This window comes from Engraulis encrasicolus, chromosome 6 (genome assembly GCF_034702125.1).
Source record: "Engraulis encrasicolus isolate BLACKSEA-1 chromosome 6, IST_EnEncr_1.0, whole genome shotgun sequence".
NCBI classification, from domain to species: Eukaryota; Metazoa; Chordata; class Actinopteri; order Clupeiformes; family Engraulidae; genus Engraulis; species Engraulis encrasicolus.
This window is the reverse complement of record NC_085862.1, coordinates 42,157,562-42,174,042: the sequence shown is the minus strand read 5'-3', so window position 1 is coordinate 42,174,042 and position 16,481 is coordinate 42,157,562. Positions and strand designations below refer to the sequence as shown.

The 16,481-nt window shown below is 46.4% G+C and overlaps 1 protein-coding gene across 2 annotated transcripts in view; it reads right to left on the bottom strand.

The window, feature by feature from the left end:
- faf1 (Fas (TNFRSF6) associated factor 1) overlaps positions 1 to 16,481 on the bottom strand; it is a 104,523-nt gene that overhangs the window by 42,146 nt on the left and 45,896 nt on the right. For both annotated transcript variants that reach the window (XM_063201683.1, XM_063201684.1), the window contains exons 8-9: positions 10,122 to 10,208; positions 1,059 to 1,187 (exon numbers count right to left, since the gene is read on the bottom strand). In XM_063201683.1, the coding sequence (XP_063057753.1) occupies positions 1,059 to 1,187; positions 10,122 to 10,208 (216 nt within the window). The remainder of the gene's footprint in view (positions 1 to 1,058; positions 1,188 to 10,121; positions 10,209 to 16,481) is intronic.

The window sequence follows — 16,481 nt, the reverse complement described above, 5'->3', positions numbered from 1 at the left end:
CTTACATTATTTCCAACCAGATTAAAATGAATACATGCAAATCCTTTCATAATAACGGGCTAATTAAAAAAGGATGTGGTAAAATGGTGTGATGAAAGATTTGGGATGGGTATGGTGGTAAGTGTGCAAAAGTATTGGCAGGTAATGGTGTGGAGATGGGTTTGCGTGCTGGTGTGGGCATTACTGTCACTAACCATATGGGTATCTGAACACTGAAGGGACACATAGGCACAAAGAGGAGAAAATACCACACTCACAAGCTGAGTCTCATTACTTATTTTTCAAATACAACCATGTCCACATGGAGACGCGTTTTGTACCTTGAACAATTATCAGTACATAGTCAGCTCGAGAGTGTGGGTTTTTCTCAGCAAGACCACTGCTACACTTGAACACAGACATAAAACAGGGGTCATTTCATGCAAACAGTCAACGTATAAAATATTCACCCAGATTAAAATGAATTTGTGCAAAGCCGCATTCATAACAACAGGTTCATTTTTAAAAGGATGAAAGTGATCAGATAACTTTATTTGGGTAATGTAAGAATAGACTTGGGGTGGGTATGGTGGTGGGTGTGGAAAAGTAGTGGCAGGTAATAGGGTGGAGATGGGTTTGTGTTCCGGTGTTGGGACGGCTATGGGGGTGGGTAGGTGTGACGGGAGCATGGGTGTGTCATGGTGGGTACGTATAGGTGTGGGCATGGGTATGCTTGTGTCTTTTTTTTAAAGTTTGTCAGTACTTTTTGTATTATTATTTTTAGGACAGGACAGTGGGAGATGACAGGAAATGGGATGGGGGAGAGAGACGGGGAAGGATCAGGAAATGACCCAGGATGGGAATCGGATGGTAGCTGTGCTGCTACGCAGGCACCCTGGATTCATTAGAGCCACGGCTGGGCCATAGGTATGCTTGTGTCTCCGTATGGTTGTGGGTGTGTATACGGGAGAGGACAGGTAAGGGTGTGTGTGTGGATACGGTAGGTGGAGATGAAGGCATGGGAATGCTTGAGTCTGCATTTGGTGGTGGACATGTGTTTGGTGGGTAAGTGTGGGTACCGGGTTGTGGGTGGCGGGGCTGGGGCCGGGCACTTCGTCAGCCTGGTCTGAGGGGGCGGCGGGGGACGAGCGGCGGCACACACTCAGGTGGTGGCACGGGTAACTGATGCCTGAAGCAGCGAGCGTCATCTGGGGAGAATAAAACACAACAATACAACACTTTAGACTCAAGGGGCTGCTCTCTCTCTTGCAACCACACACACAAACGCACACACGCACGCACGCACGCACGCACAGAAACATATTCATTGACACACCACTAACACAAGTACCAACACTAACTCTTTGTGATGGGACACTCTAGTGTACATGAAACACAGGCTGCATGGCAACGTTCATCTGGGCTTTATACAAAGACACATGGACACCAATCCTGAGGGCTTTGACTCTGTACAAGCAGAAAGAGAAAGGCGGTGTGTGTGTGTGTGTGTGTGTGTGTGTGTGTGTGTGTGTGTGTGTGTGTGTGTGTGTGTGTGTGTGTGTGTGTGTGTGTGTGTGTGTGTGTAAATGCGTGCATGTGTACACACAGGTGTACCGAGTGATTGAAGTGGGGGTGAGGGGGGCCATAGAGAAAAGGCTACCCTGGCCTTAAACTGATCAAAAAGAGGGAGGAGGGCAAGCGCTCTCATTAACTCTCACTCCGAGTGCGGAAATGTCAGCAGGTAGGTGTGCTGGAGGGACTCATTAGAGCCCGGCTGGCCCACTCGGCCTCCCTCAAGCCGGGCCAGAGCGGGGGACAGGAAGGGGGCAAGCGGAGCCGAGATGGAGACGAGCAGGAGGAGAGGAGGAAAGGAGGAGGGGAAGAGGGGAGAGAAGAGAAGAGGAGAGGGGGCAAGGAGAGGGGAGAGGCGAGGAGGACAGGAAGAGTGGGGAGAGGATAGGAGGAGTAGAGAGAGGAAAGGAGAGGATGAGGGAGAGAGTGGGGAGAGGATAGGAGTAGAGAGAGGAGAGGAGGGGAAGAGTGGGCAGAGGATAGGAGGAGTAGAGCGAGGAGACGAGGGGAAGAGTGGGAAGAGGATAGGAGGAGTAGAGCGAGGAGACGAGGGAGAGAGTGGGGAGAGGATAGGAGTAGAGAGAGGAGAGGAGGGGAAGAGTGGGCAGAGGATAGGAGGAGTAGAGCGAGGAGACGAGGGGAAGAGTGGGAAGATGAGAAGAGGAGTGGGGAGGGGAGGGGAGAGGAGACTAGGTGAAAGTGTGGAGAGAGGCGAGAAAGAGTGGGGAGAGGAGAAGAGAAGAGGAGTGGGGAGAAGAAAGGAGGAGAGGTGGAGAATGGGGTGAAGAGTGCAGATGTGTGATGATGATGATTTTGTTATTGGAGAAATGTCATGGTCAGATTTTGAAAGGTGGTCCTGGCACTGTAAAGTGTAGTGGCCACAGACCAGGTCAGAGCTACACCCCCATGTGGTTGAGTACAGGACTCTGCAGTGAACAAACAATTTTATTGATGCCATTTCACCTAATGCCATTAATGTAAAAATAATAAACTTCCACAATATAAAGACAATATCCATAAATGTATATAGGGCAAAGAATCATGCTTTCCGTTTTTGGCATGAAAAGAATCATGCAAAGCAACTTAGCGCAAAAGTTAACAATATAACAGAAAAAGCTTATTTCACCAATACATTTTCCAGAAATGGCACATGCGTTAATGCAAGTTCCTTGGTAATTACTGGGTTAATTATCTTTTCAAAACTATTGAATTTGCAGTTTCTGTGATATTTAAGCAAAGCAGGCTTACAAAAAGCAAAGAGTCAATGCGAAGACTTCTAGCACATTGATTATCGGGCAATTAGTCACAGTGATGAAGTCTGGTGGTGGCAACTACAGTGTACACCCCCTCAGTTTTCTGTCAACAATAAGGCAAACATTTTGGGTATTAGTAGTTTCAAACAGTCAATATCCAATATCAGCAGAGCCACGAGACCTCTTTTGTCGATATAACATGACATAAACCCTCTCCTTAAATGTGTGCACAGATCTACCCACCACTTTGACTAACCCGGCCATTGCTACAGATCAAAGTAGCTCACCACTAACAGCTGCAGTCCTCAAATATTTTGGACAAATATTTGAAGCACTTTAGTCTGAAAAAACATAGTAGTAGACACACCAAAAAAAGAGCAAATGCTGCCGTTTAGATCCTGAGAGACTGCTGAAATTGGAAGTCAGCGCACAATTAAATCGAACCCCTCTGGTTTGTGCTAATGAAGTGCCACTGAAGGGGCATAACTGTGCAGAGCACGGTGCGCACAGCTCCACACCCGCCACTGATGAGCACAACTCTGGACCTGTAAATGAGGAACAACCACCACACTTTCTCTCATCTCTTTTCTTCCCCCAGAGACGCGCACACACACACACACACACTGGTCAGGGAATAAGGATCGTTTTTCGATGAAATCTAAAATGTAATAATCGGTTGTAATCAAACACAGCAAATTCCATTTTTAAAAAAAGAGGAGTAAGAAAGCACTAACTACACACACAGGGGTGAGAACTGACTGACTGACACCTGCGTGAAAGAGAGGGATAAAGCTGGGACGGACATCCAGTGGTCACGGCGGTGACAATGCGGCCAAACAAAGACCAGCTGCTAATTGTTGAATGAGGGAGCCAATTACAGGGCATGGTGAGTGACTCTCAAAGGCAGATTTGACCACAGCACCTCTTTCCCACATCTCCTTAAGCTTCTCCTCCATTCCTTTCCTTCACACAAGCTGAGGTGCATCAGGGATCACTTGACCGTGAAGAGCTACACATGCCCCCCTCCTTCAGAGCATAGGGTACCTTCTTCAGCTTCTTAAAACCGTCTTGAGAATAGAGAAAGAGAAACAACAATCCTCCTGGATGACCTTGAGAACATCAAAGTTCGCCAAGAAGTCTTTATTATGGGGTGCGTTTAAAAGATAGGAAGTCAAGGGTTCTTAGCTGCAATGTGGTGTAATGGATTGCAGAATATAGGGATGGAAAGGGGGGGGGGGGGGGGGAGAACAGGAAAACAGGATTCACTAGCTTTTTAGAACAGCCACTTCAAATATGTGAATAGTTCACCCAACTTTCACTCCATTAGTGGCAATATCGTCTTGCCTGACCACATATGTCTCCATGTTGTGTCAGGACATATACAAAGATAAACTAAGTTGTGTTTCGTTAGGTGAAAGTGCTAATGGAATGCAAGACTGTATTGGTGGGGGGCAAGGACAGTCTTCATGTGCAGTGGAGTGGACAGACATCTAGGTTTCACAGGAACACCTAGGTAGAACACTTAGCCGAATTGCCTTGACATTGTTTTTTTTTTTGTACTAAAATCGAATAAAGCTATTGGCCTGAGAAAATGTTAATGTATCCCCATTTGTTTTTCCATGCAAGAGCGAAAGGGCATACATTTTGATGGAAAAATGCGTTTTTTGCCAAGTATATTTAGCCAATTAACAACCCCTATATCTGTAGGCAACAGTGATTTAGTCATATTCATCAAAAAGACAAAAAAACTGACTTCAGGCAAGAAATGTCTACTTCAGTTAAGACACTTCAAAAAAACACAAAAACTATACAATTTCAGCTATGTTTGCCTGAGGGGAAAAAACAACTTTGCATTGAACTCTGGGAGAACAAACGACAAGGGAGACGCGTTTCAATGTAGCCCTTAATTGCCAGTTAAGGAGGGGCACTCCTCATCAGTCTAGTGGCCGCCACAGTTTACTTTAGCCGCAGGCGAGAGCCGAGGTTTTGCGCCCGCGCCGTGTGAGGGAATTCAGCGGCCGCACTTTTCTCCTCAATATCCCCCCACCCCGCTCTCTTCTTTCCAACAGAGTGGCAATCAAACGTGAGAATCTTCACATTCCGTCTTCTTTATCCATCCTCCAACACCGCGCACCCCCCCAACCCACAGGCTAGCTCACAATACACGGCTTTTCTCATGAGCACTCCAATAAGTGTGAAAATAAAAGTTCATCACTTCCAGTCTCAAAAGGGAATTGGAAGGGGGGAGTAGGGGCCAGGGATTAGAGCAGACAAGGAGCCCAGAGGAACGGGAAGGTTCAGCGCCTCAGTCCAGCTTTAACCTTCTACCTTCACTACTTGTTCAGCACCTCCTCCTCCTCCCTCCCTTCCTTCTTATTCTCTCCTCCGACGGGACGCGAGATAGGAGACCTTACTTGTATGGAGGTCGTTAAGCGCCTCAGGGTATGAAGGAGAACATGTCAATCCCCCTATGCCCTTCGCACATACATTCACAAATACACACACACCAATAATTTTCACAAACAAGCAGACCCTCAATCCTCTGGATTGTTTTAATTAACACTTGCTTTGAAGATCTTCCATTGGATGCCTCAGACTTTACAAAGAGAGAAAAGGCATTCTATCTCTTCTTTTTCTACCTCCAGCCAGCGCCTCTCTCTCTCTCTCTCTCTCTCTCTCTCTCTCTCTCTCTCTCTCTCTCTCTCTCCCTCCCTCTCTCGCCCTCATCTCTCTCCCTCTCTCTCTCTCTCTCTCTCTCTCTCTCTCTCTCTCTCTCTCTCTCTCTCGTTTTTCTTCTCCTTCTCCTCTCTTTCTCCATTTCTTTTGTTGCTGCGTGTGTTTGGATTAGGTCTCTGGCTTGGAGTCGGTGAGATAATTACCGCTGACAGCTGCACGGATGGCAGCCCACTGCCCTGCCTCAGCAGCACCTTGTTGGGCCACTCTTTGATGCATACACACATATACGCACACCGCATGCGCGCGCACACACACACACACACACGAAATATGGAAATGCATGCATTCAGAAAGAAAGAAAGAAAGAAAGAAAGAAAGAAAGATAGAGTGCCAGTCAAAAACACCTGTTGAACCTCCTTTCATTTTTCCCCTTCTTTTACGCTGCAGCTATGTCACTCCAGATTGTGATCACGGATCCCTGCACAGGCGCATACACTCACACAGGCAAACACCCGTAGGAAGATTGAAATGATTAACTTTCAGAGATGTTAAAGTCACTCTGCATGTGCATTTTTAGAGATGAAAAAATATAACCACACCTCGCACCCTGAGAAAAAAAATATGCTTAAACGAGATTTAATCACATCAGCGATTCAACAGCTTGGAACTGCACCTGGAGATTTTTTCAAACTACACGGGAGCAAGAGGTCGCATTGTGATCACAAAGGCCTTTTCTCATTCATTTCATATGGTACCTCAAACACACAACAGATATTCAGAAATGTTAATGTCTGACAGAAATATTTAAATCTGTAGTGTCTTTTTATCTTTAAAAAAAACAATTAAATAAACCCCTTGACCTTCAGAGTTAGTCTATTAAAAAACTTTTTTTTTTTCAATTATTGCCATTACATTTCACTCCACTAAAAAACCTGATGGGAACAAACCTCAGCACAAATAATCAATCTCAATGAAAATCAATTTTAGTTTAAGAATGTAATATGCGTTGAAAGTGGTCGTTGCTCTGTCATTTGTAAGCACCTGATGCTGGCAAGTAAAGTGCTGGGCAGTTAGCGCCGCCACCACTGGCTACCCGTCCTCGCCTTGCTGCTGAATGTCACCTGACGACTGCTATCACTCCGGGGGCTCTGCCGGGGCTTAACGCTGAGCCTGGTCGCCACGGCAACCGGCGGGCCCCCAATAAGCCTGCAGGGGTGCGGTTGCCGGCGAGCGACCAATCCATAGGAGGCGAGGAGATGCTTGGGCCCCGCCCACCCCGGCCCTGCCAGGAGCGTCTTTAATACATTAGCAAACACCATGAAACACTGAATAAATGCCAGCAATTACGCCACAATAAAGGGGAGTTTAATAAGGATGTTCAAGAGTCTGTCAATCACTCCCACAGGTGCCTACAGAGCTGTCCGTCAAACTACAAGTGAGGTACTGCCAGGTGCGCAAGTGTGTGTGTGTGTGTGTAAGTGTCTGCAGAGGTGTGTGCGTGCGGCTGTATTAGTGTTGATTTCAGGTGAACTACGTTAGTTAACGACAACTGGACAAAAATGTAATTGATTTTATTTACATTTTTGTCCAATAATTGGAAACAGCCTTCTCATCTTAAAAAAAAAAGTAAGTGAGAAGGCTAATGTTTATGTTGCATGCAACATGGCTAGATGCAGATGGATACAACAGTAATGGAAAATATGGACTGTAACTGTGATCTAAATGAATCTGAAAAGTAAGCCAATGATTTTACATTTTTATTGTTAACATCTTAACAATGGAATGGTGTGTGATTAATATACATTTAAAAATGCAACATTAAATTGGAATTTAAAATTGAAAAAGGGTGGCAGAATCAATGCCCGTGTGTGTGCGTGTGTGATGAAGTGGCGAATCCAGCTCTCATGCGCGGAAATCATTCACATCTACACTGATATACTCCAATAATAATATTTATGTGCTCATATTTTTGTCACTTATTTTTCCAATATAACTCATGACCTGGAAATAAAAATCTAGATTTGTATGTGATATCTGAAATAAATGATAGAAGTCCGCAACACTGTTAATGCTCCCAGTGATTTATTTGCACAATAAATCACTGGGAGCATTAACAGTGTTGCGGACTTCTATCATTTATTTCAGTTACTCTATTTTGTCCAGCACCTGTACCACTGATGTGCGTGCATTCTCCACCTTCTTGTATGTGATATCTAACATTTCTATTGAGTCATGAGCCAACATGAGTCAACCGGAACACCGGCCACCTTGCGGTTACATCAGTAGCACATGTAGATGGCAAACTGCCACAGACAAGAGTCCTCCATCACTCACAGCCATGCTGACAGACAGTACAGCAACAGTCCTGATAGAAGAGGAAAATCCTCAGCCTCAACCTTATAAAAATCAGAAAAACCTACTGGAAATATTGTATTCTTTCAACTCAAGCAAATATGGTCAGGCCTGAAATCAGGCATTGCAAAATAGACTGAATATTAGCCCTGATTGGAAAGCATCAGGGGCTATCTCCAACATCAGGATGCAGCCAAAGCACTCAACTGTTTATTATTCGGCAATCCACCTCACTTTCATTACCTCACTAGCAATACGTAAACCTGTTTGCTTTGAATAAAATGGCTGCCCATATTGACTAACTGCTCAAGCATTAGAATGTAAAATGAGAGGGCAAAGCGGGCCCGTTTGCTTTTTTCCTTTTTCCTTCTCTTTCATCCGCCTCTGAGCGCATTAAGTGGCTGTGAGGGTGCGTATAGTATGAGAGGTGGAGAGGAATAATGACGGCAGAGAGAGAGAGAGAGAGAGAGAGAGAGAGAGAGAGAGAGAGAGAGAGAGAGAGAGAGAAAGAGAAAGAGAGAGAGAGAGAGAGGTGCAGATTTTGACTCCTTGAAAATGTAATTCTAAGCCCTGCCCGTCATGTTTATTGGTATAAATACCCGGCGGGGCCAGGCTAGGTTAATGAGATACGCGCTTCAAAATTCTACCTTGGTGTGCTGAGGGCTTTTCTATCTAAAGCTAGCAAGGGGCAATATTTCAATAGAAGAACAGAAAGAAAAAAATGGCGGCGCAAAATGCAGGGCAGTTATTGAAAGCAAAGGTTTTTAATATATTTGGATCAGGCAGGACGTGGCCAAGAGGACTTAGGAAGGCCAGACTGTGTCCCGAATCAACACCACACCGCAGAGGGATGGCAGGTGTGGACTGGCCGAACAGGCTTTGCTGCGCCTTAAAATGCTCTCATGAACATCGCCCCCCTCCGATTACGGGTTAGCCTCCGGTTTATTGTGGACGATAGAGAGGGCAGTTTGTGGGCAAAGGAGGGTGGAACAATTGAGGCTTTGTCTGATGTGGTTTTAGTAACAAGTGAACCAACTGCATCAAGAGCCAGAAGTACATTAGGAACTGTATCAAACACAAAACAGGCTGGGACCAATTCAACTCTGCGGTCTATTAAGCCACAATGAGTAATAAAAAATCAATTGTCAGTGCAGCAGAATAATAGAGCACTTCTGTTTGCCAGACAGTTAGACGTGTACTTTTATGTGGCTTGTTCAATGACGCATTGCAAACAGTTCATCAATTGGCATCAGGCGTTTGAATACTACTTTGTCCAGAGTAGGATTCTCTATTAAGTGAATCAGTCCCTTGTATACGATACTGTTAACAAAATATCAGAAATTATAAACATACAACATAATACATACAAACTCAAAATATGTCGTTAACAAAAACACTTGTCTGCAGTGAGGACATTGAAAGTAACCCAGAGGCTCTACATGTTGTGTCTTGGGTGTCAAGTAACCCCAAAACCAGTCTGGGAACATCTTGGGGGGGTGTAAAGCTTAGAGAACGGGGCAAGGGGTGGGGGAGGTTCCACAGGGATCAGCCTGAGGACCTCTTCTGATCATAGTCACACTTGTTTCCCTGAAAGGCGGTGAACTGCGACCGGGGCGGGAGAGGTCAGAGAAGTGGCACTGGGTGATCTTTAGAGTCCACACAAGGAGGACAAGGGGAGGGGACTCGCGCCAAACATCTTAATTAGGTTCAACATCTTCCCTCTGACAGATGGTTTCAGTATTGGTGAGATCTTAATCGTGTCTTCCCATATGGATACGTAGCGGTCAGCGTTAGCGACAGCATGGCTATTTTTGCAGATGTTTGAATTATTCATTGGTCACTCATTCAGCGGTAGACGATCCACGTCATCTACAATGTGGGATGGATATTTTCCGGAAACCTCACTAGTAACCGAAAACACTGTCATAAACAAAGAGAGGAAATTAATTTTTTCCCATTTTCACTTCTTCCCTACACGGGACGGAGAAAGAATTTGACATGAAAACTGCCTTTACTCTCGTGGGAGCTTCAGTCTTCCAAACCACATGCCTGAATACACAGTTAATATACTGAAGGCTTTTCTGTTTATATGAAACATTTCCATGAGAGCAACGCCTCAACAAGAATGACAGTTACAGAGCTCAGAGAATGGCCCCACCACACACTATTCACTGCTTGAAGGTCCAGCAGGCTGCCAAGAAATCCCTCCACAGAGAGAGGAAAAAGGAGGGACTTTTTTCTGCAAAGTGAAAACTAACACATGGCGAGTCTCCTGTGATGGCTCCTTACCGAATCGTCAGACGCCGAGGCTGGCCATCCGTCCCACTGTTGGTGTCGCACGGGGATATTCGTCAGGTCCGAGATATTTCTTTTCACCTGGAGAAACAGACAAACAGAGAATTATTAGCACATAGACAAAACCATACGCAATCCTGATAGGAGGGTTTTTATTCATGCACAAGTTTCTTGTTCTTGTCATAAATTGCCTTATTAATTACACATAATTACTACTATGTATACATAACATATTTTATTTGCATCATATTTGCTCGCCAGTTCGAAGCCCCTGCGTGCCTACCCTCTCACCCGCTTGGATCCGAATCAGCTAAGTCACGGTCAGGCGCATGTCAGGGCTGTGACGGACGGGCCAAGCAGACCGAGCGCAGTCCCCCCTGATCGCTCTGTTTGCATTCCGCACATGCCGCGCCTAATGCCCACTGACAACAGGCCCACGCTCTGAAATGAACAGTATTTCTCTTGGGCCTTTTAGAGCCCCCTGTATCTGCACTTGATAACACTGGACGGTTTTTTAAACAGTTAGCGGCCATGCGCCTGTTGGTTTAAAGCCCAACGCCAGGCTGATGAGTGCGGGACGGGGGTGATCAAAGCTGGGCGTGCGGAGGCTGATGCAAGGGGGGGTACTGGTGAAGAGTGGAGGTGGAGGGATGGGTGGACGGAGTGAGGGAGGCAGGTGGGGAGGCCCCCCTTGTCCAAATTAGCTCCGGAGAATATTTTCCATGCCGCAGGGCCAGATACAGAAGCAAAGTAAACGGCCTCCATTGTCCCCAGAAAAGCTCCCCCTCGCTCGCGCACATTGGCCCTGTAATCCTCCACCATCCCACCTTGCACGGACAGCGCTGGATAGGCCAGCGCATGCAGGGCAAGGTGGTGGTGAGCCTGACTCATCTTCAGCCAGGCCCATGGGCGCAGAAAAGGAGGCACGACAGGGAGCGACTGAGAAAACAGAGGAAGTGGAAAATGTTGAAGGGCGGCGAGGGGGCAACAATGGGTTAGATGGGAACCATTCAGGATGTCCACTACATTCTTGTCACAAATTGGTGTGGTCACGTAATCTTTATGCAACACGTTAACCATCTCATCATAAAATGTTATATAGTCAGCCTCAACAGTGCATATTTACCACTGATTTGCCCTAACATCACATCAATTGTTAAAATTAGATTTGCAAGTTCAGAAGCATGTTTCCCCAGTTTCAAATCAAGATCCTGTGGAAGTGTGTTTGAGACTCTCTTTATGTGTGTGTGTGTGTTGGTCTCTACGAACCTCGCTCTTTCAGTAAAGGACACTGGCCTGACATACCCATGGGCCCACACACATATATACGCAGACGCAAGCGTATATGCGTGCACGCACACACACTCAGTTGGGCCGTGCTGCTGTCCTTTATGAAGTGGGGCGAGGTCAGGCGGGGTGGCCGGTGTTATTACAGAGTGTAATATCGGTGTTTGACCAGGGGGGCTACAGGGATTTCGGCACACAGCCCTGACCGGCAGGCGGACCGTAAACACCGGCCGCCCGGCTGTAATGAAGCGACGGGGGGCCAGAGGTCACGGCAGCCCTGGAGGAAGAAGAAACTAATGCCAATGCAGAGGTCCCGTCTGCAGCATTTAGGCTGCTACAGCAATGTGTGGAGAGGTACTCCTCTGGGAAGACACCGCCCTCCCCTCTTCCTCTCCTCTCCTCTCCTCTCCTGCCACAGTTCAACCCCAACCTATCCACTCCGTTCCCCTAAATGTCTGCAGTTAGAAGAGGTACTCCTTGTTTGCCAATGCCATCCCTCAGTTTATTCAGCACTGGACCATCTTTCATTCACCAGCAGATTTAAACCCATTTCTTGTATGTATGTGCACCCATTTCTTGCAAGTTTCTCTGTCATTAACTCACCAAAACAGTAGCGCCTAAGGCAACTGATTTCAGGAAAATGTTGTGCATCCTGAGCGGAAAGGTCACTAAATATGGATGTTTACCCAGCTTTCTGAAGAGCGCTCAACTGCATACTGAAATCTAAGTTCATAGGAAATTAACCAGTTCCCCTCAGCCAAAATGTACTGGTTTAAAGGTGTCCTAAGAGGTCTCATCGTAACTCAGGTACAGTCATCACATTGCAGAGTATTCCAATGCAGGCTGAACTATTCCAGCTATTCACCTTGAGCACAAGAGACATGATACAGAAAGACTGGACTAGCCTGTGATTTTACTGACTGTGATGCTGCATAGATAGATTTTGCACTTAAAGGGGTATGCCACTATTTTGGGGCTTAATACAGTTAAAATCGTTGGCTGGGGTTTATAAAGGTGGTAAAGTGTCTTATTTTTCATGTAAGCCGTTGTCTTGCTTTAAGACAAGTTAAAAGAGGGAATATGTCGCTAAGCTAGTGAAAGTCAATGTATCCATGTAGCATGCTACAATGCTACACGGATACATTGACTTTCACTAGCTTAGCGACACATTCCCTCTTTTAACTTGTCTTAAAGCAAGACAACGCTTAACATGAAAAATAAGACACTTTACCACCTTTATAAACCCTGCCCAACGATTTTAACTGTAATAAGCCCCAAAATAGTGGCATACCCCTTTAAGTCAGTCTGGCCACGCAACCAGTCTATTTCCAGGCCATCCTTCGCTCCTAAAGTAAGTCACCAATGGGAAAAACAAGCTCATGCCAATACCATCAAAATACAATAAGTGGCCTGGCTCTTCAGAGCTCTATCCAGTACACAGAGGCAAATGATCATGTGTATAATATCCCACTTCTGAGAAGATGAAGTCAATGGGATGCTTGCCAAATCAAGCTCTGTCTATGTGTGTCCAGCTAAAACTGAATAGCAAGGCCTTGCGAGATGTGAGATAACGAAGACATTTTGCCGGGATGACATTTGTAGCATGTCCTGGAAGATTACCTGGGACACGTGATGCAATTTCATTTTACTGTGTTCCACCTGTCAGCTAGAAGCCATGGACTAAAAAAAACCTCATCTCTCATGAATTGCAGTTCCTCTGGCATTTGATTTTAAATGTCACAATAGAGACACGCTCCGGTGGATGCACCAAGCCCGAGTTGCAGAAATGTAATACCTGGCAGAAATAATTTATTAAACTATGCGGCAATCTGTCTGATAATGACATCACCTCAGCCAGCAATTCGCTGATTGTTTATTTTACCTCTATTTGCACACGCTCACATTTATGTTTGAATTTCCTGTTACAACAAATTATTTGCTGCTTCCATACAGCTGTATGGAAAATTCAAAATTGTCTTATAAGATATATACGGTCCAACATCCAAACCATCACTGTATGAAACAAATACATGGTCCAACATCCAAACCACCACTGTATGAACCAAATGCATCAACAAGGGGGTTGAGCAAATGTGGGGACTGAGACTGCTTGAGATTCAGGCTGGAAAGCTATTCAATTACATTTACTGTCAGCTATGAAAAAGGCCAGCTATAGAGGAAGTCACTTGGGCTGTATTGATGACATACAAACCGAGAAATGTGTTCTATGCTGCCACCCAACAGCAGACTAGGGAATAGCACATCTAAATGGAAAACGGCCTCTTACACATTACTTAGGGACCACAACGCTCATTTCCAATGGAGACGTCAAGTAACCAGCTTTAACAAGAATATCTTAACACCGGCTTTTGAATCTACCGGTCACTCCAATATAAGGGGGTGTGGAGAAAAGGCCAAGAACATGCTGCAGACAGGTGGACTCAAATAAAAAGAAAAATCTATGAGCTGATTATGAAACGAAATAGCCTCCTTAGGACACACCGTGCAACATGTGGCTACACGTCACCACTAAATACAAAGTCAAAACTCAATATGAGGACTGTACCTCATAAAACAAGGCATTCTGAAATGTGTATGTTTAACAAACACAGCCAGGTTTACATATTTGACACGGGCGAGGATATTCTATTTCACTGACGTCAACGACACCAACACACACAAATACACAAACTAATGATCCTATCTTTCTAAATGCCAACTACCGGTAATCCCTAGCTGGAGAGATATCAAAGCGAATAAGAGGAGGAGGGAGAGAGAGAGAGGAAAAAAAGGGAAAAAAAGATTGCTGTTAAACAGTCTCAAGCAGCTCAAGCAGCAGATGCCTTGCATTCACACTGCTCTGTACACCGCTTTGCCGTTTTTTCTTTCGCACCGTATCCTCCACCCAAAAAACACCCAGACCTTCTTCTCCACCCCAACCAATGGAGGCGTTCATCCCCCCCAGCTGCGGTTTAAAGAGTGCGGGGGCCCAAGCCCGGCCCCGGCGGAGAGAAATCCCTGGGACCGCTCGTCTGGTCACGGACACCGCGGGCCCTATTGGCCCGGCCCCTTATTCTAGCCACCACTTTCCTGGCAAACATTTACTCTGCAGCTTAACTTAGCCCTGCAGTCGGGGAGCGAAGGACTGCCAATCAGAGAGAGAGGAGCAAATGATGGCAGAGGCAGTGAGAGAGAGAGAGAGAGAAAGAGAGAAAGAGAGAAAGAGAGAAAGAGAGAGAGAGAGAGAGAGAGAGAAGGCAACAGTGAGTAGGGTAGTGGAGGATAAGAGTAGGATAGGTTCCCTGGGAGCCACAAGGCAAAGCCAGTGCCTTTGGCAAAAACAAACAAGGGACAGGACTTTCTCTCCATTGATATGCACAAACAGGCAGCAGAGACTGATCTTCAGCTAAGACAAAAGACGACCCAACGGGGAGAAGGATGGCCAACAGTGGCTCCCATGTGCAGACCAATGGGTGACAATAAGAGGGAGAAGAGAGAAAAAGGAGACATGAAAAGAAGCAAGAGAAAGAGCGAGAGAGTGCAAGCAAAGAGAGTAAACGAAGGGGTGGATGGGAGAGGTGGCAACTTTAAGATGTTGATGCTGTTTCTTTTTCAATACAATCTTGTCCGTTGCTCGTCAAAGCAGCAGTGTCAGGAGTTTTGAAAATGTTCCGTAAAACAACTCACATTTCAGCAGAGTTTAATGACCGACCAACTGTGGACATCAGAACATGCTGTGTCTGATTTAGGCCTTTTCTGATTTATTAAGTCCAATCTTTGCATACAGACACCTGCAATGAAGAGAATGTGTGCCACTGACGCAAAGCTTGACCAGCAGTGGTGAGGTAAAATTGCCCTGCCGTGCCCCACAGGCCCCTCGGGCCAGCAGACTCAAGCCCGCGTCCCTCTGCTCAGCCGCGCTCAGCAATCCCCATTGCCTGCTCGCTCCACGGGCTGCCCCTTCCTGCTCTTTGTGATATCAGCAGAAACACTTAAGGCTCACAGTGGGCGCTCATCAAAACCATCTGCTAAGGAGGGGAGCTGAGAGGGGGCTAGAGCATTAGAGGGGGTGGCGGTGGGTGTTAGAGCATCAGGCCCCGGCACGATTAATCTTCTCAATTAGCACCATTACAGGCCCCAGAAACAGGCAAGGACGCGGTTAAGGTGGGAAACGGCTAACAGCACGGCGGCAAATATGATGACATTGAGGATAAGATCAGAGAAAGGGGGAAGGAGGTAGCGGGGTGAGACGAACTGACAGAGACAGAGAGAGAGAGAGAGAGAGAGAGAGAGAGATAGAGAGAGAGAGAGAGAGAGAGAGAGAGAGAGAGAGAGAGCTCTGCATGTAATGACAGCATGCGCACTTACTAAGCGGAGTGTGGCCTGTCGCCTTTAAAGTTCAGGCTGGGCAGAGCAAGCGCAGTAGCCAGCTAACACACACAAAATCACACGAACATTGTTTTTTCCCCTCTGATGTTAACATATGTTAATCATCGTGCTTCAAACAGGAGATTCCCAGACATGTCATCTCACCCAGTCGCTCCCCAGAACCCCATCGTCTCATCCTCCTTCCCAATTAGTGCCCAGCTCTGCGTCTCATCCCTGCATGACTTGAGGTTGTCTGTCCAGCAGCTCCTATGATCTTGCTCTGGGGTTTTTGTTTCGCCAATCACAAGGAACACAAAACTCTGTTCACACAACAAACGCCTGCCACTGGACCTCAAAGGCTTCTGTTTTCTCTCCGTGAGACGCATTGTGACGTCCTATTGAGGGCCTCAGGAGATCGAGGGTGGTGGGGGACGACACCAGTGTGCAAGAAAAAGGGTGGGGTTGGGGTTGGGGAGGGTTGTGCACACGGCCTTTGCTGCTGATCCATGGGGAGCTTGTTACATTTAACGCTGAGCGGACTACCCACTGTGAATAATTGCTAGGGCCATTTCAGATGGCTCCACGCAGGTTGCGGAGGGCCTCACTTCAAGACAGGATGAGGGACAACGAAGGTTGGGTCGGAGTATTTGGACGAGAGGTTTCTGTGGAGCCATTCTTTCTGTGCTGTTGTGTCCTTTC